Source organism: Cynocephalus volans, chromosome 4, assembly GCF_027409185.1.
Source record: "Cynocephalus volans isolate mCynVol1 chromosome 4, mCynVol1.pri, whole genome shotgun sequence".
Taxonomy (NCBI): Eukaryota; Metazoa; Chordata; class Mammalia; order Dermoptera; family Cynocephalidae; genus Cynocephalus; species Cynocephalus volans.
In genome coordinates, this window is record NC_084463.1 from 7397725 (window position 1) to 7424037 (window position 26313).

The 26313-nt window shown below is 34.3% G+C and overlaps 1 protein-coding gene across 1 annotated transcript in view; it reads right to left on the reverse strand.

Moving 5' to 3' along the window:
- The window catches only part of LOC134375103 (rho GTPase-activating protein 20-like), a 103151-nt gene that overhangs the window by 16686 nt on the left and 60152 nt on the right, over positions 1–26313 (reverse strand). Inside the window, exons 4-9 of the mRNA XM_063093271.1 lie at positions 21678–21827; positions 14653–14694; positions 13650–13734; positions 10658–10735; positions 8348–8414; positions 5480–5668 (exon numbers count right to left, since the gene is read on the reverse strand). Of these exons, the coding sequence (XP_062949341.1) occupies positions 5480–5668; positions 8348–8414; positions 10658–10735; positions 13650–13734; positions 14653–14694; positions 21678–21827 (611 nt within the window). The remainder of the gene's footprint in view (positions 1–5479; positions 5669–8347; positions 8415–10657; positions 10736–13649; positions 13735–14652; positions 14695–21677; positions 21828–26313) is intronic.

Consider the following 26313-nt stretch of genomic DNA (forward strand, 5'->3'; position numbering starts at 1 on the left):
TGAGTTAGTACTAACATGTCCACATAATAGGGAAGTTTGGTCAAGTGATGAGTGGAGATCTAAGGACAGAAGATCTATGTTGAGATTTCAGTTCTACTGCAATATGCTTTGTGATGCTGGACACAGTCTGAGTCTGCTCACTTGTAAAATGAATAATAATGTAAATTTACATGGTTGTTTTGGGGCTTAAAAGAAAGTATTCTATAAACTGTTAAGTTTTATGTAGAAATTACTTGAGAACATTATGAAGAGTGTCATCATCCAGGGACCAAAAATTCCATTTGTAGAATTTCTAGGCTCTCTACAGTTCTTTAATCTTTCTAGATGCCTTTTGGCTTTTTTACTTCTAATGAAAACACTGCAAAGATGTAACAGGCAAAGAAATGGAGACCAGTCAAAACAGAGGGTTCTGTTATTTAGGGGAAGCTCTGTTATAAAGTCTGGTAGAATACTGAGACTTTAGCTGAAACGTTTTTGATTAAATGTGCATTCTAATAATCTAAATTAGAGTGCAGAAAACTACGATCCCTGGCCCAAATCTGGCCTGCCACCTCTCTTTGGATAGCCTGTTAGCTAAGAATAGTTTTTACATTTTAAAAGGTTGAAAAATTCAAAAGAAGAACAATATTTGGTGACACAAAAAATTTTATGAAATTCAAATTTTACTGTCTGTAACAGTTTTGCTGGGACACTACCACACTCATTCATTTATGTATTGACTATGACTGTTTTCACTTAGCACTCTATGGCAGAGTTGAGTAGCTGTGACCAAGACAATATGTTGTGCTCTCATTGCTTTGCACGGTTGCTCAGGGCACTACAAATTTCAGTGACTCCATTATATCTTGACAATGTTTTAAGTGCCAGGTGTGTCATGATACAGCAAATCTAATTTTTTAATTATTATTATTATTCATGTCAAAAGAAGAAAAGTAGACTTCCAGTGCTGAGTTTTTAGGGCACTGTGAAGTGTGTATGACATTGTTATTGAATCAATGGGCAAAGTATAGTGGTTACTGTGCAATGACATAACAGCCATGGTGAAAAAATATATGTCAACTTTACCAGACTAAGCACTTGTCAATATATGTTGACATTACCAGACTAAACACTAACAATCACAGTATCCCCAACTTAAAAGAAAGCAACCATTAGAAAAATTAGAATATTTAAAATAAAATATCTCATCACTGCAGAATTTCTTCACAAAGACAAGAAATGAAAACAGATTGCAACAAAAGTAAATTTGAGTGGCTCATTTGTTAGCCAAGAAAGGACAGCCATATACTAATGGTGAGTTGATGAAATCCTGTGTGCTTGTAGTAGATGAAGAAATGAGCCCAGAGAAACTAGATTTAAGATTATTAGCCTTTTAGTGAGAACAGCTGATCAAATAGTTGAGCACATCAGGAATAATATTCATTGTAAACTAAAACAAGGCAGGTGACTCTCTTTGGTTCTTAATGAGTTGACAGATGTTACCAATACTGCTCATTTGCCTATTCAAGAAGTTGATGCCGAGTTTGAAGTGACTGAAGAATTAGCCTTAAACAGACTGCATAGAACAACTATGGGTGAGAATATTTTGAAAGAATTTGAGAAAATAATTCAGCACCACCTGAAGTGGAATCTGCTAAAATGTGTTATATCTGATGATGCAGCAGATGTGTGGAGTGAAAAATGGTGTGATTCAACAAATTTACAAAGGTTGTAAAATTTTAAAATGTTTAATAGCTATGGTTTATTCATTGTATTGATCAGTGGTACTGCAGGGAAAATATTTCAATCTATAAAGTGTTACTGGATTAGTAGTGTCAACAATGAACTTCATTTACTCTCATGGATTAACCATTGTCAGTTTTGTGAATCATCAGAAACAAAAGCCAAATATTAGCCTTTCTTGTACTATCACAGAGTAGTTCAATGGCTCAGCAGTGGTAAAGTTTTATAATGAAGTTTTGAATTCTGGGCTGAGATTAAACTTTTTATGAATGAGAAGAACTGCTTTCAATCACTATTCCTGGACATTGAATGGCTTTATAAATTAATTTTTCCTGTAGATTTGATGTTTCTTAATAAATCCAACCTAAAATTAAAAGGCAAAACAATGCTTGTGCATAAAACTTTTAATGCAGTAAAGTCATTAAACAATATTTAATCACAAGTAATGTCAAGCTGCTTTATACACTTCTGGTGCTGTCAAAACAAGAAGCCAGATCTCTAGTCCCACACAAGTCTGCAGCACATATATTTTCCGAGTTCAAACGATAACTCTAGTAGTGTTTTACCAATCTCCACGCAAGAACAAAAGAAAATATAATTCAAAATCTATTTATTCAATTGAGGAGCTTCCACTTAACCTTCAATTGGAAGTGATTATCTTCCATGAAATGAAGAAGAATCTAACACAAGTCTACAAATGCCATCTAAGAGAGAAATGTGCTCAATTAGGATTGTATGCTCGTAGAATGATATCGATATTTGGCAGTACCTATCTGTGTGAAGAAAATGCTTTCAAAGATGAAATATAAAAATCTCGTTACAGATCAGAACATTTGCAATTGATTTTGATGATTAAGTCACAAACTTTAAATCTCAATTATGTCAAATTTTTCCGCCTCCAAAAAATTCAACTCTTATTAGTAGACCTGTATTATGTATAATTATACTCAATTATTATATTTTGAATTCCACCAGTAAAAAAAAACATGGAAACTTTCCTTCTTTTGTTACATAAGCACCTACCTGCAAATTTCACTATCCAGCCCTTTACAGAAAAACTTTGCTGACCCCTGATCTAAATCAGTGGTTTCTGAAACAGTTGTTCATCAAAATCTTCTGTATTAAAAAAAAAAAAACCCACATAAGTGGTTCACCTGTAATTTTTAGTTGCATAGCTGGTTCTGATATCCAGCTTGGCTGTGGCACCATTGGGCTATAGTTACTCCATCCCTGATCCCATTTGCCACGAATCAACTACCACTGGAACTACCATTATCCTAACTACCAATAGAAAGAAACTAAGCAGAGGATTCCTGCAATTTAACTTAGAAAGCAAGTCACAGGCAGAACTGAGTAAGACCCTTAGGATTCCTACTCTCTGATTATTAGTCAAATTAATTAAAATTAACAACAGACCCAGAGAAATAGTTCTGAAAACATGGGTAAAAAAGGTAGAGTGGGAGAATATTATTCTCCTTAGCATAGTTATAAAGATTCTCTTTGTATCTTTAATGAGATAACAAATCTAAATTTAATTTGATTATCCATTAAACAAATAATCATTGAGTAAATACTCATTTACATATGCCAAGCACTGTGGCAGGTTCTGGCAGTACAGAAGTGAACAAAACAGACCAAAATCCCTGCTTTCATGAAGCTCACATTTTACTGGATGGTAAACCATGATACCTCTCTCTATAGCACCCCCTCAGAACAGCCCAAGGAAGTGAGCAAACAGCTTTATAGTCCAAAAGTTCAATTTACCGTTATAGGAGAGGAGAAGATGACAGGTATGAATTCACGGTAAGTTTGTACACCGGTGTTGGCAAGATGAGGGAGTCCCTGATGACCGATCTATTAATTTACTGTTGACTTCAGTAAAGTATAGAGTTCAAGGCCCGGTCACTATCCACAGAAACTGACGGGATTGGGTGTATATATGTGTGTGGAGGGGATTCAGACAGAACAGTTGACTCAAGGAGTTGGAAAATGCCTTAGAGAAACAGTTAAGTCTCTGTAGCCAGTATAGACTGCCCATTTGAGGGGGGTCATTAGTGATATAAAACCTCCCTGCTGCTGTATTATTTCGTCTAGCAGTGTTTCTTTAGAGTTCATCTAAAGAAGGAACTTTTCTAGGTACATAGGAAAGCAGGAAAGAGGGTCAAAGAAGCTGAGGTTATCTGCAAGAGAGATAATCATGATAATCATGGAATTCAAGTTGGATAAGGAAAGAAGTAAAAATAGGAGTTGACTAAAAGATGGAGAAAGTGATACAGTGTTGTAGGTTATAAGTAGACAGAAGGAACCTGGGCTTCCAGAGAGGAAAAACTGTTTTGTTTTGTTTTTCCATGTTTCCATGCACAAAGACTAGACGTGTTACTGTAAATGAGGAACTGACAAATCATTTGGGAAGGTCGAGATAGTAAATATTGTAGCTTTTGTGTGCCACAGCTTCTGTCCTAGTTATTTAACTCTTTAACAATAGCAAGAAAGCAGAGAAGAAAAAATGAACAAAGGCTGGCTGAAGAGGAAGAGGGTAGTTACAACTCTTTTTGCCTAATAAGATGTCAAAATTTGGAATCAATGGAGTGAATAGGAAGATAAATTTTACGCTAGTATTGCAATTGTTTAAAAAAATCTATAGATGTCTTAATATGAAAATTATATATTAAACAGTTTTACATGAATTGAAAAGTGTTTTGTTTAAAAGGATCTTGGTGTGTAAAATTCTTCACGGTGAGTGCTGATTTGTCTGTTTTCTCTAAGTTTAGATTGCTACATACACATTTTTCTTAAAATAGGGTCATTCTGCAATGAGGTTAAAAACAGTATGAGCTACTTTTTCATTAATGCTATGTCAATTGGATCACACACAGAAGAAGTACTTCAAAATTTCATCTGGCATTCAGACGATGCCTAAAATCTGTCATGTGGCAGGTAGGTGGCTTCAGTGATCTCTCAAGGTCCATACAATGCCTTTAAGTTTATTACTCCTTGGGCCCAAGTTTGCTCATTTGCAAAGGCAATCCCACTGTTCACTGGAACACCTAGTTGGTTCAAATTCATAAGGGCAACTGTAGAAATTTAGCATCAATTTTCTACTATCCCACTCATAGTTTCTGGTATCCATTTTCTATTTCCCATACAATCTTAATTTCAGACTGAGAGCTTAAAACTCAAACTTGGGTTAGGGTAAATTATGTTGGACACCATTTTTATCATTCTACAGTCTTTATAATGGGGAGGTAAGAAACAGCTCTCTTCACAGGAAATTAATACTCATTTGGTAGGCTAAAGAGAGACTTCTGTAGAAATCATCCTAGTCTTCACATAGTTATCAGTCCCAGGATCCAGGCAGGGCATCAGAGTCTTCTGACATCCATCACTGACAACCTCCTTTTTATACTGTGACCATTTAGGGGGAACACACAGTGGAGTGTATTACAGTACAAAGAAGGTATTGAAGCACCTGCAGCATTGCCTAGTGCCTTTGACTCTGCAGTGGCCATAAGGTTAAAGGGGAAAGAATGGTGAAGAAAGAAGGGATAGACTGTATTGCTATTAGTTGCTGATTGCTGATTTCTAAAATGATCTTCTTCTAAAACTCCATCTTTCCGTTCAAAACCCCTAGCTAATCCAAAAGAAAAATCACCCCATCTGGCTGGAAGATTGGTTCTTTTCATTTGTACAAAATGTGTGTCCAGGAATGAAAACTTTTGCTGAAAGAAGGCTCTATGAAGGACGAGAAGCGACTCACCACTCAGTTGCTGGGCCATAGCCAGACAGCTGCGCTTCAGGATGAACTGGCACCGCATCTCTTGGGGAAGCTGTTCCATAAGGAAGGGCTCCTGGAAATTGAAAGATGTGGTGGAGTCCTTTGATCCCTGTGTCAGGAGAGCAGAGTCTCGAAGATGGCTCATTTTAATTCCATAAGGATATTCATGCCCTACACAGAGAAAAATCTAAATGTAGACTTCAGACAGGCTTATACAGTGAGCATGTGTGCTAAAAACTGTAATGTACTGCAATTTACCCCTGGTACTTTTGGTGTAAAGAATCCTTTTGCTGACTGAATGATCACCATGTGCACTCTCATAATGTAGGTGGTCCTACCAAAATAGTTTTAAGGATGAGAAGAAAGGGAGGAAGAAAAAAAGTCTTTAAAAATATCTAGTGTGGAGTGAATGTACAGGTCAGTTTGTGAGTTGCACAATGTTGGTTTCTCCTATTTGCATATAAGAATATTTAGAGGTATTCTAGTTTCTCCTTTGACACTAACTGCATCTATAAATCTTTGGCAAAACCCCATCCTCTCTCAGCCTCAAATGCATGATTAAAAATACTTACTCTACCCCTATCACACAAGTATTGTAAAGATCAAATAAGTAAACATTGGTGGTTAATATTATTTAAATAATAGGGACAATGAACTATATATGTCAAGAATTACTATTGTTACTATTATTTAACACAAGATGTTTGACTGAAAAATGTTTAATTAGTTTTTATTAGTTATATAAGTAGAGCTTCTCAAGAGCATTCGGACGGGTTTGATTTATGCTTCCCTCCCACTGCTGCCCTCTGAGGCTGGTGTTCATAGGCAATAATCAAAGGAAGACTGCAGGGGATTAGAAACACAGAAACAGATGCAAAAAGGAATTTACAAACTAGAAAAGCTAAACCCTGGACATCTGATCACAACATAATTTTTGCTCTTTAATACTCTAAGTAATTGCATCCTCTTAGAGTGAAGCTCAAACACTACTGGGTTGCAGATTTTTTAAGCACAGGAGTAAGTTCCCTTCTATTGCTGACTTATCACTAAATGTAACTCAGTTAACGCTTACTGTTCCTTTCTACCTGGCATAGGGACTTAATGTCAATATTTGATTAATATCAAGCAATACAGCAACTTCTAGGAATTAAGAAAAAAAAATAAGCCTCCTATAACAGCAATAAAACAATTTATCCAAATAGCCAGCAGCTAATCTACAATTGAGGTTTGCAAGGCACATTAAAATATACAATTATTTTTGTGTTTATTTTTTGGTATATCGCCAATACAGGGAAATGAACCCTTGGCCTTGGTGTTATAACACTGCACTCTAACCCACTGAGCTAACCAGCCAGCCCCAAATATACAAATAAGAACTGCTATTCAATCGTGGGACAATCATATGTCATGTTCCATGGTTTTTTAGTAAGAGCTAGTTATGAAGCTTGGAGATGTTTTAAGCTTAAAAGTTACCATCTACCTAGTTTTAATTAAATTAATGTATTTTATTAAAACATATTTTAAGTATGTTTTTAAAAATTTGACAACTTTAATTGTTGTCCATTGACTTTACAAAAATGGCAACATTAAGTGAGAGCTAAAAAGAGAAAGAAAGAAACTACAATCACAATAATACATTGAACTTTGAGAAGTAGAAAACAGAACTGTAATCACTAGAGGTGGGAAGGGGTGGGGGTATTAGGGAGCAATTGTTTAATGGACACAAAGAATTATTACATTTTGAAATGATAAATACACTAATTATCCTGATTGGATCACCATATACTGTCCACAAATACTGATAGTCCACTCTGTACCTCACAACTATGTATAATCAACTATTTCAATAAACATAAAATTTTAAGATAGAGAGGGAAAAAAAAAACCTGAAATAAGTCAATTTTGTCCTCAGTTTATGCATGATCACTTTCTACATTCTAGGCATACACATTTTGTAGAAAAGTTTGGTTTTAGATTACTCAGATCACTTGAAGCACTGATTACACAGTAGTGACCTCACAGATAAATGAAAGGACTGCACGAGATGATGCATGTGAAATGCTTTTCACAATGTCTAGCAGGTAGTAAGCATTTTTCAATTGTTAACAGAAATCATCGTCATCAACATCATTGTGTTCATCATCTCAAAATCTGCTACAGATATTGTCCCTCATTTTAATTGCTCGTTTCTGTTCACCACTCTGAATAAAGTTACTGATCAAAAAATATTTTTAGCAAAATGATTTAAATAAGGTGAGGTGTATCCTATATACCAATACTCCTCAAATCAAATGCTGGGTAATTGAGCTACAGAAATAGCAAAGTAAGTTAGTGAAGGGGTAGTAGGTTAGCCAGTGAAGATTTATATGTTTAAATGGATTAATCCATTTTCTTTGATGCCTAGAAAATTCCTGGCACAGGGCAGGTATTTCATACTCACTGATGGTTTAAGATGCATGACTGGATTATAGACTGGTCTTCCAGAGAGGCAAAAGAGTAGATAGGAAAGGGAACAGAAAATCCCAACAACTGAACATAAAAATAAGTGTATGAAGAAAAGGAAATACATATTGCTGTGTTACAGAAAAAAAGTAAAGGTTTGGTAAGCTAGCTCTGTATATAAAGTGAAAAACAGAAAAAATCGACAATTTTTTCTTCCCAACTATAAAATTAGCTGCTTAGCATAGAGATTTTGTCTAACACACAGAAATGTTTGGTAGATATTTATTCCTCATATGAGATTTAACATTTAATAGTATTTAAACTTAGGACCATATCACTAATTCTCTCAGACACTTAGTATTCACTGAATTTTAATTACAGTTCTCTTAGATTTTCACAGAAACTTACCAATGAGTGGGTATGGTGCCGCTTCTTTGCCAGAATTGACCCATAACTGGTAATCTCTCTCTGAGCCCTTGGAGATAAAAGAGTTAAAAGTCATAATAAATCTTCAGCATTCGTACTTCAATGAGGACTTTTTTTTTTTTTTTGGCATTTTTGTTTTGTCAAAGGAAAAAACTGGGGACAATGTAAATGCTATATAGGTTCACAGGAGTGATTATGATTTTTAAAGAAAACCCCATCTCTCTCCCCCCCAATCCCCAGTGATGGCTAGGGATCCACAAACTTCAATGGAATCAGGCCCTCAATATAAAGGTAGCCCACGGAGTGTGAAATCTTGACTAAATCTTTTTACAAAGGAAGAACAAACTTCCTGGTTCTAAAAGGCTAATCTCTTCTTTAGAGTCCTGACTTCTGCTATGTCTCTGGATTTCTCAGAGAATATCAGACTTAACCTTCAACATGTCCCTGGCAAAGACAACCTTGTTATCCAGAAAACCACAAACATTTCTGTATGTATGATTAAGAAGTAAACTATCAAAGGCTGATTTTAGTTCAGCTGCTTCTGAGCAGGAGAAGAATGACCAAGAGGCTTTGAGCAAAGAGGCAGTTGGCATAGTCTACATTGGCTTTAGTTTGGGCAAGTCCAGTCCTGGGCACAGAAAGAATGAAAATTCAATCTAGAGAATAGGCCCAGTCATGGAAAACAATAAAACAATAAAATTGTTCACTAGTAGAATTATAACCCAGGAAGGGTTATATTCCTCTAGGAGGAATAAGGTAAATATATTTTAAAAGAAGCTAGAACAGATATAGTCAAGTCTGTTGGAAGTATTTCATATTCTTGACTTTAACTTCTGATTAGCAATCATGGTCCTGCCCTTATAATGGAGGATCTTGGCTATGGCAGACTGTTCCCACTACCATATACACATAGTTTGTTACTTTATCACTAGTCAAAAAATTATATTTCAAATGGAATGAGCAACCTAATAAAAATCCTTTCTTTTATATAGTGTCTAAAAACACTGTGATCATCTCTTAGATCAGGTATACTCAAATAGCTCCAATTCCTAATTAAATTAATAGAACTATTTTGGGGTCTGAGGATATTGATCACTTTATCCAAAAGAAAAATACAGATAAGGAAATGAATCCTGTCATTAATTAATCTCCCTTCCTACCCCTAAAACTATTCACTTTCTTCCAAAACATATTCACACAGGTTAGAAATCAATGCAGAGATGCCTGCTTTACTCACTGCATATAAATTTGATTACATTTAAAATACATTACTAAATTTAATAAGTCAGATTTTTAAATCCCAAATTGTTAAAGAGCTCAGGGCAAACCCTGAGCTCTTTAAGGGCTTACCATAGCACCGTGTACTAGCAAATTGAAAAACATGGCATGTCTTAAGCAATGTGTCATGTCACATCATAGTGTGTTTTAAAATTTATAGGGAATCTCACACAAGGAATAGTGTTGTTCAAGTGCTTTCCTTAGTTTCCACCATTCTGAAAATCAGTCTTTAATAAAAGTACTCATTATGTGGTGTTTATATAACTGAGAGGGAGGCAATGAGGAGAACCTTCCAATTCTCTTTCCCCAACTCATTCTCAAACATTTCAATATTTTCATCTAAAATCAAAATGTAACCTCTGTCCCAGAAAACAGGAGCAGAAGCTAAAAGCAAAATGAAAAAGTGTGGAGTATACACTAAAGCCCTTCAAATCCATGATCTAATTAAAAGCTTGTCTTTTTATCTACCAGTTCATTACAAGTACCAGGCATCTGATGCTCAGGACCTGCAGCCAGGCAATATGGCTTCTAGCCATGTGTTCTTTATGTAAAAATTCTACTACAGAGCAAATCCTTCAGAATTCATCATCCTAAGACTAATAGTGTCTTGGGATAATAACAGGATGATTAGGTAGGGAGAAGAACTGTCAAATATTGACAAGTGGAAAGGAGGGAAAGAGTTGAAACTTCATTATTAAGAATCTTACACCAAAAAAAATTTTTTTGTAGATGTATATACCATATACAATAAAAATACATAACATCACCCTAAAATTATAGTCCAATCTTATGCTTTTTGGTTCATACAAGTTATAAAATAAGAGTGGAAGATAGCATCCTTATTTTAAACTAATATTAAAGATTTACTGTCCTTATTTTCTATGCTTTGGGGGATAAAATATGATTTGGGTATATCTAATAACCAGCTGTCTCATGATGGAAGGGAAAATATTTACATGAATCTAAAGTATCAAGGTTTGTTTTCAATTAAGAATACCTAGCAGAGTAACTTACAGTTATCCTTAGCATTGTTAATGACATGTTGATAACTTCATTCGCTGTGTCTGAATTCATTACTGTTATAGTTTTAGACTGTAGAAAAAAAAGAAATAAGAAATACAGCTATGAATAAAGAATTTTAAAACAAGCGAACAAATAATAATTGTCAAATGATTATCCAAAGGAAAATCCTGATTATCCAAATTTCAAACCTGATTTCAAGTGTGGACAGAGTAAATCACATGACTTAAGTAGAATATAAACATTTGACTGTAATTTACTTTCATTTTCTTATATATTATGCCCTTTAATAAAACATTTATTTCTCTCATAATAAAGGATGTGTGGCTCACAAAATATAAGAGCTTAAGCAAGTAAGGAGAAGACTAAATATATTTCATAGAGAGTACAATAGAAAAAAAATTCAGTGAGGCTGGTGTTCTGCCTCATTTCCATTGTTGTATTTCCATAGCGCAATGGGTAATAAAAAAGGGAGAGAGCTGAATCTCTTTCTATCTCTTCCTTAGTACTGTTTTCACAATGTAGGATTTTATTTCTTTGCATGGTATAAAGTCAGTTTAGCTAAAATCAGAATAAGAATTGGTCATGAAAGACATTTAAAGCTTTGAATTTTAAAACACAGCTATTTATTGAGCACTTTCTATGTGTTAGGCATTGTGGCTACTAAGATTCTTATTGTGAAAATCTTCAGAGAATTTAAAACTGATGAGTCTATGAAAAAACTGAAAAGTTTAGAAAGCTCAATTCTATTACCAACTCTGCCATTCAATAGGGTATCTGTAATAGCTCCCATGCTAAACTACATTGAGAATTGCTATTTACAAATAGACAATTTGCATGCTACAAACAGAAAAGGGATTAACAAGATTCTGAGCTATCTATAGAGCTCACTGCTTTCAAAAATATATTATGTAAATATAAGGCAGTGTTGTGTTATCAAAAAGGAAATATTTTTGCTATTCACATAGGTTTTATATATGATAATTATCAGATAAATAAGCGATCAGGGCTGCTGATAGAAGGGCTTAAATGGTAAAAATAAGTAGCATGAAAGGAAAAAATATATAAAAGCAAAAATGATATAAAAATAAAGCTAAGTGAAATCCACTGATAATTCATCAATTGTTGTTCCCTTATATTATGTCTTCCCAATAAGTCAATTACTTCACATGACAAATTGCCTTTAAAAGTTGTTGGTTAATTGAATTTTATTTAAAAAAAATTTTTTTAATTGCACTGATTTCAAATTGTCCTCCTTCTATCCCAAAGATTATGCAAAAGTGTCTCAGAGCACAACAAAAAGTGCTTGGAACGCCCAATCCGGTGCCTGTTTTCTACCAGGGTGGCATAGTTATATTACATACTGAGCTTTGTAACTTGACGTATAATTTCAAAAAGGCTTCTGCTTTTTTCTTTTTCTTTTTTTTTCCAAGTCTGAAAACCATTTGATTCAATTTAAAGAAAATCTCTCATGAAGTCTTTTGTTGTGAAGAATCTATCCTCCCAATTACCTGGTCTCTAAGGTAATGGTTTTTCTTAACACTAGGCACATATGTTCAAAATAGTGCTATAGGAAATGTATTTTTTCCTGCTTGCCTTTCTGGTAGATAAAAAAAATGAATTTTGTCTGATACAGCTCTTTGGCTAGTAAACAAACAACAAAATAAACAGACAAAACTGAAAATGTGGCAATTCCTTTCCATATTAGCAGAACTCACTGACAGGTTGTGCCTAACTGAAGACCAAGGATAAAGAATACTTCCCATAGATGCACTCCTATTTGGGGAAATCACTCTTTCTGGAAGCAGGGCTTCTCGAAAGAGACTCCTGCCATTAAAGCTACTTCAGAGAGCAAAGGACATAGTATGTCACAGCACCCTTGACTTATAAAGGGTACTAGTGATAAAAGCAGAACACACAACCTGACCACACCTCCTGTCTTCTCTTTCAACATGGGGGACATCAGTCCTTTCTGATGCACACACTTTCTATATACTGAAAAAAAAAGTGTTAAAGGATTTTCCATGAAAATCCTGAATGTAACCAACTGCCACAACAGTTGAATGAAAGCAGGCCGAAACAACAGTGTTGTTGTTGTTGTTTTCCTACTTTGCTGCAGGAGATCTCTGTAGTCTCATACCATAAAAATCTGAGTACTTTCCTCAAGCAGCGATATCTCACACTCAGGAGTTGGTCAGAACATTTGCATAGCTTTTGCTTTTCTCCCAAACACAACAGTTTTGCATGTATTTTCTACACACAAATAAAGCTATCCAATGTAATCTAGAGCTGCTGTGTAGTATGATAGTCCATAGTACCATAAAAACATTCGTAAGTTTCCAACTTGTTCATCACTGATAACATCTTGGCCCTTGTATTACAATTTCAGTCATCAAATTAAACTTAACAACTAGGGTTAAACAATTAATATTAATTTGACCAAAATGATAAATACTGTGATGTAGAAAAATGCTGATTCCCTTACAAATATCATCTTTCTCAGATCTTCCACTTATTAACCTGAGGGATTCAATCCCTAAAAACTTAAAGAATGAAAAACTTTTCAAAACCACTCTCTACTTAAGAAGTGATAAGTTGGAAAAAAAAATTGCTTAATACTAATAGGAAATACTTCATGGAAGTAGATTTACTAAAAGCCTCTGCAGCTGCTATTGAAAAGATCCAGAGAAACATTCATGCCAGGGGGGGAAAAAGACATCTGACAATCAATATTTTTCCAAGTGTAAATGTTAATTTCTGTAGTTAATATGAATCTTTCCTGCTTTATTTATGCTAGTTTTACTTTTCATATATACAAAGACATAAATATATCCAGGAAAATGCATTTTCCCCCTATCGTATTTCAAAATGCCTACCTTCTATGGCACATACACAGTCTGTTTTCCTGCCTGTCTCTCTTTTTACTCATGGTGTTCTGCCTTATGCAGGGACTTGGAATTTAATTTTCTGGCTTAGAAACACTTACATAGGCACAATCCCCAATGTCCTTGGTGAAGATTTTGAGCGGAATGCTCTTCGGGTAGTCCTTCTCTTTCTCTAGATTGATGTATCTAATCAAATGCAACAACAACCCAAAACAACACTGAGTCAGATGGAATTCGCTAATGGCTTATTTTAAAAATCAATCTATTTTGCTAATATTCTCAATATACTACTTATATGCTGTTTTTAAAAAGACAGATGGAAAGACTCAGCAAACTCAGATTACATTATGGGTTGGAAGGAAATTTTAAAAAATCAGGACATTAGGCATGGGCACAAAAAAGAATGGGACATTCATGTCAGATGAGGTTGGAGAAGCACAATCAGCTCAAGGCACCTCTGGGAGATATTTTATCTTCAAAGCTTCCCTGTCTTCTCTGGACAGGTCTGGCTCCTTACTAATAAGTACAGGAACATATACGATACTTTTAACGAGGACAAACCAAAGCAATGGCTTTAGAATTCTCATTTAGCTCTCCAGCAGAGGGGAAATCTTGGTTATCCCACTGCTTAGGAAGCAGGAGAGGGGAGAAAGGGGAAAAAATTGTGGGTCTAACAGAAGTGCCTAAGTTGACCATTTTAGTCTGTATGTTCAATAACAGGGATAATAATTCATTTTTGAGGTGCTCAGCAGAAAGCCCTGAATTTGTGGAAACAATATATACTTTGAGGAAACTGCTAGTTCCAATTGTTAGGTTGGAGACAACAGAAAGATATGGGAGAGATTATTATCTAAATTATGTCTAAAATGATCTAACTAGACCTCAAAGTTCTCCTTCCTAGGAAGCACAAAATACATGTAATGAGAGAACATTATTTACAGTAAGTAGTAGCTAATGTGCAATCTAAACAACAGCTTATTCTGAGGACAAATGAACAATTTCTACCAAAGAGAAGGAAAATAGTTTGGGGAACATCTCTGCAGAAAAGGTTTTAATTCATTTATTACAGGTTAAAGACTAAAAACACATATACTGAAAAAGTACCTCTGAAGGAGAGAGAACCATTTTTCCTTTTGTTCCGGAGAACTGCAATCAAAGAAAACGAGAGAAAAAAAATTAAACCATGTAAAATACTATGCTAGCATATTTAAGATTGTCAATCCAGGTGAAAATATCAACAGCCTGTTGTGATTGATGTATTTACACATGTAAGCTGCAACCTCGGCACAACTGTGTTTTGGAGAACCCTGCTGTGAAAATGCCCTTTAGGAAAAACTATATAGTCAAGTGTAGTTTTGACTTGTATAGATAGAAGACAGACCCAGTGTCCTCCTTTACTGCTCTTTTACAAATGGTATTATACCAGTGGGAGGTATCTCTTACAGTGGAAAGAACAACTTGATTTGGAATTCAAACACCTGGTTTCCAAATTATATGCAGGCTAGGTGATTGTAAGTCACTTAACCTCTCTAAGCCTCAGTTTCCACACCAGAAAAACTGGGTTAATTATCTCCCAGAGTATTTTTGCAGCTTAAAGGGCCATACAAATAAATTATCTTAGAAAGTTTTTGCAGTTGAAAAGGGCCATACTTCAGAAAGTATGCTTAATATTGACATTAAAGAGATTGAAGAGAAATTTGGCATATGGATGGAAATATCTTGGCCCAGAAAAGAGCCTGTCAGGAGAAGAAACCTTTTTTTTATATGCATAGAGCAGATGTGTAACATAGTAAATCATTCATAGAAAACTTATTCATAATATCTATAACCTATTAAGATCAAGATTTACAACTAAATTACTATTAATAAATTTTCTGTTGATGTCACTGCTGCATTTAATTCTTAAAGTTAAAAATAATTTAAAGTTTATTCCTACATGGTCTTGTCACAAGCTTTTAAATCATATTTCTAATTCTTTAGAGAAGTTGGAAACTCTAGTTATTTTCATGTTCCAGAAAAATATGTTTAATAAATATTTGTAGTTTGTTTTTAATTTTGTTGCTTAGCAGTTTTCTCCATAAGCAATCTTTCAGGATTTGTTATAAAAAAGAGCTTTACACATTTTCTTCTTCTTTCTTTCTCTCTTTTTCTTTCTTTCTTTTTTTTTTTTTACAACCACTGACCATACTATTTCCAACTTTCAAAATTACTATTTTTTGATGTATTACTTTCCAAAATATTTTCTAGGTTCATTTACGCCAAATGTTGAATTTTTTTTAAGCAAAAATCTATGTTGAAACCACAATTACTTGAAGTTGATATGACAAGCAAACAGAGGGGACATTGGTGGGGGGGAGGGAGGAGAGAGGGAGGTTTTGGTGATGAGCAATAATAATCAGCTTATCTATATCGACAAAATAAAATTTAAAAAATAAATAAATAAATAAATAAATAAAAATAAAAAGACAAAAAAAATCTATGTTGAAAAATAGATGTTTTCTTCAGACCCATGAACTTTTTTCAAAGCAGTTAAACTGCCCCATTAAGAAACTTAGTATCTTTTTAACTCTTAATTGACATGTAAGACATATAGAGAAAACTGCACAAGGTTTAAATGTATATCTTGAAGAATTTTTACAGCTGAACACACCCATGTAATCAGCACCCAGATTATAGAACAAGAAATCACCTTGGAAGGTCCCCTTATGCTCCTTTTCAGGCAGCAGTTCCCATTATACTGACTTTCAACAGTATAAACTAGCTTTGCTTGTTTGGGTTCTTTATATAAATGTAACCATGCAGTACATACTATTTTGTGTCTGGCTTTTTTCATTTGACATTATGTTTGTGAAATTTATCCACATTACTTCATATAGTTGTAAATCATTCATTCTTATTGCTATATAGTGTTTCATTGTTTAAATATATAGTGTGCATTAGCTTAAAAATAAACAAATTATAAAATGTCAGTTTAATATACAGAGATTGATTTTTGTAATCTTCATGTATTTTCCCCTTGCCCCCACTCCATACAAGAATCCAGGACTTCCCTTTCCTTAGCAATTCTTAATTTCAGGCATTTTTTACAAGGCTAAAACCAGAAGTACTCCAAAGTAAATGGCTATCTCAGAGTTTCCTAAGCCCATTAAAAAATGATAAGATCAAAAAAAAAAAAAAAGAGAGAGAAAGCAGTATATCTTAGTATAGAAAAAGAGCAAGGCAGATTGGAAGATACTCTCAAATTGTTGAAAGTACAGAAGTCTGTCATCTTTGAGTGTGTGAACTGGGAATCATATGTCAGCCACTTAAGGTACCCTAATGAAACAGAAAATACCTGGAGGAAATAGTTTTAAGGAGTAACTAAGGAGGCTTGGTCCTAGGCACCAAGGCTTTTATATCAGCAAAGACACATGCACCCGACATGTGGCAAGGAATCATAACATCTCTGGGCATACAGGGACAACTATGGGCACAAAAAGATGATGTCAGAATTGACTGTGATAGACTGAAGGTCAGAAGCCTTTCATCTGTTTTGGAGACATCACAGAAGTGTCCTGTATTTTGGTTCCTCCTTAAGAAAACAGGGGTTACAGTAAAAAAGAAAATTTCCTATCAACCTGACAAAGTGGGGGCTTAAGGTTTTAATTTTATCTATAATTGAACAGGCATATCTGAGTTTGTAGCCTTAAGATTCATGCTAGGTACTTAAGTTTAAATATTATTCTTCTGATTCCTTTTGTAGACAGATTATTGTTAGATTTAAGTACTTCCTGTGTCTTCTGAATAATTTTTCCAAGCTATTGTAATTATTTGTAAAATCAAGGTTTAGCACCTATTTTTCTGGTGGATATAATTCATAGGTTTATAAATCAGAGTACATGTAATAATAGAGATATGAAATTACTTTTGGCCTTTTTTAAAGATGTAAATATCTACCCTGTTTACCAAAGTACAGCATTTAAAGTTCACATTGATTGTTTGCTCTTTCCCCAATTCGACTTAATTGGGAATTCCTTACAGATTCTGGCAGTTGTTTGTCAGTCTTAGATTTCACAGCTATTAGTTTTTAGTTTTGTTATAGATATTTTATTAACTGGGTAGGAGAGACTGCTTTGTAAGCTGCTAGTCTGATGGCATTTTAAGCTGATTATGACCTAGATTTCCTTAATATTTACTGAGATATATATACCATTTTCAATGGTCTTCATCCCTTTTTAAAGATCTGAGCTTCCCTATGATATCTTTTCACTTCAGCCTGAAAAACTTTCATTAACACTTTTTGTAGAACAGATAAGCCTTCAATAAATTCTTATAGTTTTTTAAAAAGCTCTTTATTTTACCTTCATTTCTGAAAGATATCTTTGCTGGATATTTTATTCTACCTATTTATATTTTATTTTATTGGTTATGCATATTTATGGGGTACAAAGCTGTCCGTCACCACTTGTGACCAAGATGTGATGCTTGAGTATTTTCTCTCAACACTTTATTTTTAAAGTTTATTTATTTATTAATATATTTTTTTTACATTCTATGATGTTGTTGCAGAGCAGATGGGGGAGGGAGAGAATGGAAAGGGGAAAGAAATAGGGTGGGAGAAGGAAGGAGGAGGGGCAGGGTTGAGGCCTGTAGCACCCTCCTCATTCCTGCATGGGAAACCGGGGGGGGGGGGGGGGGGGGGGGGGGGGGGGGGCTTCCAGCAGTGGCCTGGTAATTGCTGGGCTGTGTGCAGATGTCAGAGGGGTGTGGCTGAAGCCCTCACGCTCCCACCACACCACCACCCTGTCTCAGGAGCCTGGGGTGCTTCCTGCGGCAGCTCAGTGGTCACTGCTTGGCTGGTTGTAGGTGATGAGGGATGTGGCCAAGGACCTTGGGCCTCCGCTGCCCTGGCTTGGGGGAGCCCATGGCGCTTCCTGCAGTGCTCGGTGGTGGTTGCTGGGCTATCTGAAAACTTTAAAGATGTTTTTCCACTGTCTTCTGCCCTTCATAGTTTCTAATGAAAATCTCACAAAATTTCAAATTGCAGTTCTTCTATATGTAATGTGTTGCTTTCTCTCTGGCTGCTTTCAAGAATTTTCTCTTTTGATTTACAGAAATTTGTTTATAACATGGCCAGGTGTAGTTTTCTTCATACCCTTCTTTTTGGATTTACTGGGCTTACTGAATATGTACATGTTTGTCTTCCACCAAATTTGGGAGATTTTTTAACCATTATTTCTTTACTGCCCCAAACCCTCTCTCTCTTCTTTTTCAGATTTCATTAATATGTATATTATACCTTTTAATTTTTTTTTCACAAGTCTCTGATACATTTTTTCATTTAAAAAAATCTCTGTTTTCTCTGTTCTTCAGAGTGGACAATTTGAACTGATATATCATGAAATTCACTGACTCCTCTTTAATTTCCATTCTGCAAGGAAGGCCATATGGGAGATTTTTTATTTGAGATACTGCAGTTTTAGAATATTTATTTGGTCCTTTTTATATTTTCTTTTTCTCTGCTGAGATTTCCTATCTTTTAGGAATATTTATTTGGTTTTAGAATATTTATTTGGTCAGTTTTAGAATATTTATTTGGTCCTTTTTATATTTTCTTTTTCTCTGCTGAGATTTCCTATCTTTTCATTAATTTCAATTGAATTTTCCTTTTATCTATCATGCATACCTAAAAAAGCTGCTTTAAAGTTCTTTTCTGGTAATTCAACACATAGGTCATCTCAGGATTGGCTTTTATTATCTTTTCTCTTTCCTTGTTATTCATATGTCAAGAAATTTTAGATTGTATTCTGGACATTATGAATGTTTTGTTTTGGAGACCATATTCTGTTACAATTGCAAAACAGTGTTGATGTTTTCGTTTTAACAGACAACTAACCTGATTAGATGAAGCTAAAAATTCTATCTGTGGTGGGCAGCAGCTCAGTTCAATTCTTTTAGTCTTAGGTTGAAGGTGCTTTGAGTCTATCCCATGCATGTGAGGTTCAGCAATCAGCCACAGACTTGGGCAGTATCTATACACAGAATTTGGAGATTCCCTTCTCTAATGCACTCCTTTTTGAGATTTCTACTTTTACTTTCCAAATACTGTGGTTGATCTGGACTTTGTATTCTAGTTCATCAGCCCAGAAAGATTGTGGGGTGTGGTCAGTTTTAGTAGCACCATACCATGATGTGACTGCAGTCTGACCTCAATCTAAAGCCTTAAAAATAGGAAACACACCCAGTGTGGTGCCTTCTTCCAAGTTTCAACTCCTCTCCCAAATCTTCCAACTTTTGTTCACTCTCCCAAACCCTCAGTAGTTGCTGTTTGTATATTGTTCAGAGTATACAGTTGTTATCTGTAGGGTGGTCAGTCTGTTAAGACCTCACCCTGCATTCCAGAGGCAGAACTCAACACTTTACTTTTTTAAAAAATAAACTTAATTTTGAAATAATTTTAGATTTCCAGAAAAGTTACAAAGATAACACAGAGATTCCCTGTATACTTCTCACCCAGTGCCAGTTCCCTCTAATGTTATCCTCTTACATTATCATGGCCTATTTGTCAAAACTAAGAAACCAATATTGGTATATTACTATTAACTAAACTCTTGACCTTCTTCAGATTTCACCAGTTTTGTTTTTTATTTAATTAATGATCTTTTTCTGTTCTAGGAGCCAATTGAGGATACCACATTACATTTGTCTCCTTAGTGATTGGTCTATGACAGTTTCTCAGTCTTTCCCTGTTTTGTTTCTTTTTTTGTTTGTCTGCCATTTTATTTTACCTTCACAGTTTTAAAGAGTACTGGTCAGGTAACCTACTGAATGTTCTTAATTTGTGTTTGCTGTATGTTTTTTTCATGATTAGACTGAGATTATGGTTTGGGGGGTAGAAATATCACAGAGATGAATTTCTTTTCTCTTCACATGATATCAAGGGGTATATGATATCTACATGAGATCACTGGTAATGTTAACTTTGATCACTTGGTTAAAGAACCATAGTTTGAGCAATACAATGTATGTAAAACTTGTTTCCACATTTTCCCCTCTTCTTAGAAAGAAGTTTCATGGAAAATCCATGATTAAAAATATCATGTAGTCACAACCCTCACTTGAAATTGCTTCCTTTCACTTCCAATTCCAAGAAGATTAAGCAATAAGTAATGATAATATGAGAATACTTCAAAAGGTTCATGGAAAGATTCATATTATCTTTTGATTCTACTTTTCCACAAACTTTTTGAAGTGTCCTTTTAACTAAAGAAATACATCATGCAGAGAATGATACAAATACATGTTTCTTCCAAATAAGCTGTTAAAATCTTGGGGTAGGCCAATACTGCAAAAGAGAATATAATGACATGCCTGTCCTTTATTAGAAAATTAAGATCCTGGAAAATTTTAGTTATGTGGCTTTAGAATGGTGCCTAAGGAGTTTGGTGGTAGTGTGAAGAGAAGCAGAATGAAGAGCATCATTTGAATGTGAAAAATACTAACTCTTAATTGTAAAATAAATACTGGAGTTGGGGCACATTGTTTAAAATTCACAGGTGTGAATTTTGGTTGTTCACCCTAACTGAAAAGTACAATTAAGTATGTTCAGGATGAGAGGACAAATATTTTGTATTCATACATTCTCCTACCCCATCTCAGCTGAAAAGTGAGTCTTGGGAAACTAACTTTTACTCCTTAAACTCATAAATTTGCTTTTGATTATTATATTTCTATAGATACTAAATCAGACTTAATACACAATTCAGGCAACCCAGTATTTCATGACATTAATTTAATTTATATAATGAAAAACTTTCTTTAGAGAGTTTGTCAGTATAAACCAGTTAGTCAAACTTAATTGGACATTTAATAATCATTTTATAATGATGGAAATGATCCCAGGAGTTCCCAATATTTACCATTAATTTTCACATATTTTAATTAAAAGCTCTTTGGGAGAAACATAAAGCACACAAGTATTTTTATTGGGGGTGTGTGTCAAAACATGAGTTATCAAGTGAATACTAGCAGAATAAAACATTTCGTTTTTAAAAAATTAAAGGAACAAGATTTTATTAAATTTTTTCTCCATACAAGAAATTTTCACGGTAGCTAACCCAGGTAAATACAGAACAAGCTGTGGTTCTTACCTGAAAGTGGCCACAAAGTTCACTGTGGGCCAGCCCAAGACAAAGGATTTCATGGCATTGGTGTTGCCTTCTCCCACTTCGTCCACACAGGTTGCTGTCCACATATCAGTTAATTTAATTTTATATTTTATCTTAAAGTTGTTGTTATATCTAGAAAGATAAAAACCAAACAGGATCTCTTGTTTTGTTTCTTAAATTTTACAGGAGCTTCTGTACTTGTGATAAGAGGGCAGTTTTCACTAATCATGACTCAAGAATGTCTTATTCATTGTATTAATCTTCAATATCCAGCACAGTAAATTGTAACATGATTGGCTACTTTGGCCCAAGAAAGCCTCTGAAACTTTGGTGAAACATTTATTTAGTCGTCACACTTGCATTTATGGCAGCAAATAGCCATAAACTGGCTTGTTTTAATTTTCTATATGTTAAGCACTGTATTTGGATCAAAAATCTAATTTTAAATTTACTGCTGTTACAAAAATTAATTTATTATTTAGAATTTGCTTACTTCCAAAATATTGGAGTTGCTGAACACAAACTACACATGATTTATTAAGATGTTTATAAAATTTTTATCCTAAGAGAGATGCACTAAAAAAACCTGAAATTAGAGGAATTTATAGTACATTTTTAAGTAAATGGTTACAAAATTTTCTAGCCTTTAGAAGCACAGATTATTTTAAATTTCCTTTCTTAAGATTTTGTTCCACTATTTTCCTTTATATTCCAGCTAAAACTGAAAAACTGTAGTCTAACAACAGAATCTAAACTTAAACAAACAAAAAAGCAGAGCTGACAAAATTAGCATTCATCTCTGGGGACTTTAAAGGTCATCTACTTTAAGATAGCAGGGAAATTGCTTTTTGACAATTTCTACCTTATACAGTTTAGTCCCCTGTTATGGAAACCACCATCCATCTTCACCTAATTGACAGATTTAATGCTCACGATAGACCTGAGACTTAAATACACATCAATCATAACAAGTCCTTGACCTTTTTAGACAAGTGAATAGATATGATGTGGGGGGAGAGGGGAGATAGGAATGGGGAAGAGGAACGGGTAAAGGGTCATGAAAACCAACTACAATGTATATTGAGATGTTAAATTTTTAAAAAGATACATTTGGAAGTATCCCTAAAACTCCTCTAATTTATAGAATATTTAAAGCTAAAACTATTCAGTGGGATTATAAAATGAAAAAGGGTTTTTCAGGAACTATAAATGAAGGATGATCTAGATTCAAAGTCTCATTTATACTTTCCATAGGGTACACTGATTTTAAGTGTAATTGAAAATTGCCTGTGTGGCATGATAGCTTCATTCTATATCTCACCCTATTGCTATAAATCTTTAGATTTTGTTTATGAAATAGACTCGATTACAGACAAAATCTTACTTCTTGGTGGCAACTATTTAGGTAATATCAAACAAAATCTATTAAGTCAAACAGCTTAAGTAATAAAGCTAGAATATGAAATTGGGCAGTGTTGATTCATGATCTTATTCATGCCCTTAACTACTATGTATCTATAAAAAGCTCTGGATATTGCCATTCCTATAAAGCACCTGGATGAAGTATCTTTCCATAAAGTTCCCTTTTGCATTTCTATCTTTGTCCTGCTTTTTTGTTTCTCCAGAGCTATAAGGTTTTTCTGATGAGGCTGTTAGTTTACTTCAGAGTTTGGGGGAGAAATCTCATGAACACTGATAGAGTTTGGATGTGTTATCACTGCCAAAAGAAATGTGGAAATCTGATGCCCAATGTGGCAGTGTTGGAAGCTGTGTCATGGGGGTGGATCCCTCATGAATGGATTGATTCTCTCCCTGGGGGATGGGGGTCCTGAGTGAAATCTTGCTCTATTAGTTCCTTCGAGAGCGGGTTGTTTAAAAGACTTTAGTACTTCTCTCTCTCTGTCTCTCTCCATGTGATCTCTTCCTCTCACCATTTGATCTGCTAGTACCCACCAGCTGCCTTCCACTTTCCGCCATGAGCAGAAGCAGCCTGAGGCCCATGCCAGACGCAGCTGTCCCAGAATTGTAAGCTAAATAAACCTCTGTTCTTTATAAATTACCCACTCTCAGGTGTTGTGTTATAGCAACACAAAATGTATTAATACAAATGCTTTTGTACATAAAGCTAGATGGGAAAGCTTAAAAATACTTAAAAGAAGTATTCCAATAAAGATTTATATTAAAACTAACAGGCCTGAGGTCACAGTGTACTTTTTCAGATTTGTCACTCTCAATTTCCAATAGTGTTATGCTACAAAAATTTAAAAAATACAAATCTAATCTGAACTGGCTAAAAACAAAACAAAACAACCCCTAAAATCAAATCTTTATTTCTACAATGTAGTTCCTTACTGCAAATTTATTAAGATAACAGATATACTTTTTGCTATCCTATCCTCCAATCTTTAAACTGTAAGGAATTAAAGGGTAATGTTGAAATACACAAGATTCTAGGGAGCTTTCTCCACATTCTATGATGAAGATATCTTATCAAATATATTTTGGAGCATAGATCAATATGTATTCCACAAGTATATGATGGCAATTCTATTGATAATGAATTAATAATCAGATTTTGTTTAACTTCATCTTTTTCACTTAAACAGAGCTCATCGTTGTTTACTATTTGCTTGGGAAGTAAAATATGAGAATAGTGATGGCTTGAGAGGGTGTGAGGTAAGTACAGTCATTTTCTCTCTGTAAATTCCATACGAGTACTGCTGTAGTTTAGATATGTTTGTCCCCTGAAAGCTCATGTTGGAAACTTAATTCCCACTGTGACAGTGTTAAGAGGGTGAGAAATCCTTTTATGGTAATTGAAAGGTAGGGCCTTTAAGAGGTGATTAGATAGTGAGGACCATGCCCTAGTGAATGGATTAATCCATTGATGGTTTAATGATGGTTATGGGTGTGGTTCTGATGGCATCAAAAGGAGAGCTCATGAGTAGCTCTCTCTCTCTCTCTCTCTCTCTCTCTCTCTCTCTCTCTCTCGCTTCTGCCATTCTTGCCATATGATACCCTTTGGCACTTATAGTCATCACTAAAAATGAGGCTCTCACCAGATGTGTTCCCTGGACTTTGGACTTACCAGTTACCAAAACAGGTTATAAGCAATAAATATTATTTCTTTACCAATTACCCAGTTTCAGATATTTCTTTTATAAGCAACAGAAACAGACTAATACAGGTGCTCTATGACTATTAAAAAATATTAACTTTTCTAAATATTTTAATGTCTATAAAACAGATCCTGTTTTAAAAAATGAAAAACCATAATTTTATTGGAAAAACAATTCTTATTAATTTTTCTAATGAATATCAAATGTGGTCTCTAATAACCCATCTAGCTTTAACACTTTTCTAACTTAGTAAGGAAAACAATGACAATAAACTGAAAACAATTTTCAGCAATGTTGTCAACATTCAGCACAAAATAGAGCAAATGTAATACTTTAGCCAATAAAAGGAAGCATTTAACATCCTCTATATTATTGCACTTACTACAATTTATTTAGTTTGACTAAATAAATATGTAAGTAGCTAGTCAATGATTTATCCCGCTTGTTTATTTCTGTAGGCTCAACTAAAGATTGAAAGCAGTTTCCAAATGAAGCATGAAGATGAGGTGATATAATATGGAAATTAAGTTATCCCCTCCTTCCTCATGGATAAGTATAAAGACTAACTGCTAGTCTTGGATAATTTCAGCAAATATATTGATTCACAGTACTATCCAATCCTTCATCTAAAAGTGAGAAGTGATAGGAAAGGAACAGGTTTGGTATTGCAGGGGGCTATTTCTTCTTGGTTGCTGTTTATTTCAGAAAAAAAAAATAAGTTATTTCATATTAAGAAGGATCTGTGAATATATTTAAATGTTTGCTACAGGAACGATCATGTAAGCAATTTCCTGAAAAATGGTGGTCAAAATTTTTGCAATGTGGAAGGACTCAATAATAATATAATTATCTCCTCAAATATCTATGTTTTATCCCAAGGGTCTTGGGTTTACGGCAAAAAAAAAATAAGTAAAAACAACTTAGATCACTCACACTTTTAAATATCCCCAGTGGATATAGAAAGTACTAAAATGAATTGAATCTCTCAAAAAACAACATTTAAATCAATTCATATAAATTTTGTCACTTCATAAAAGCATTGAAGTGGATACAAAGAGTTCTCTCAAAAGCAGTCTGTGGAAACAAATTGTGTAACTTTAGGTACAATCAAAATAAAAAGTCAGCTATAGAAGTAGAAGATTGGCACACATTTTTCCAATATATCTAAAACAGCAATTTTCTAGTGGAAAAGAAATTGTCCTTATACAAAAAGTTTTTACCAAAACATAGGTTACATAAAAACCACTTAGATGCTACCAGTAAACAGAACATAAATAACTTCAGGTAAGAAAACAGGCCTTCTAAGGTAAATATTACTACAATTGCTAAAAGAAAAAAATCTAAAGATAAAGGAAAATACATTCCTCCCTATGAACTAGATGCATGTTACAAGTAAATAGTCTTTAAGGTTCTAAAGTTTAGGAAATTGGTTATTATAATAAATTTTTGATGTCTGTCTATCTACCTCCAGGCTGAGCACAAAGCTATGTACCTAATGA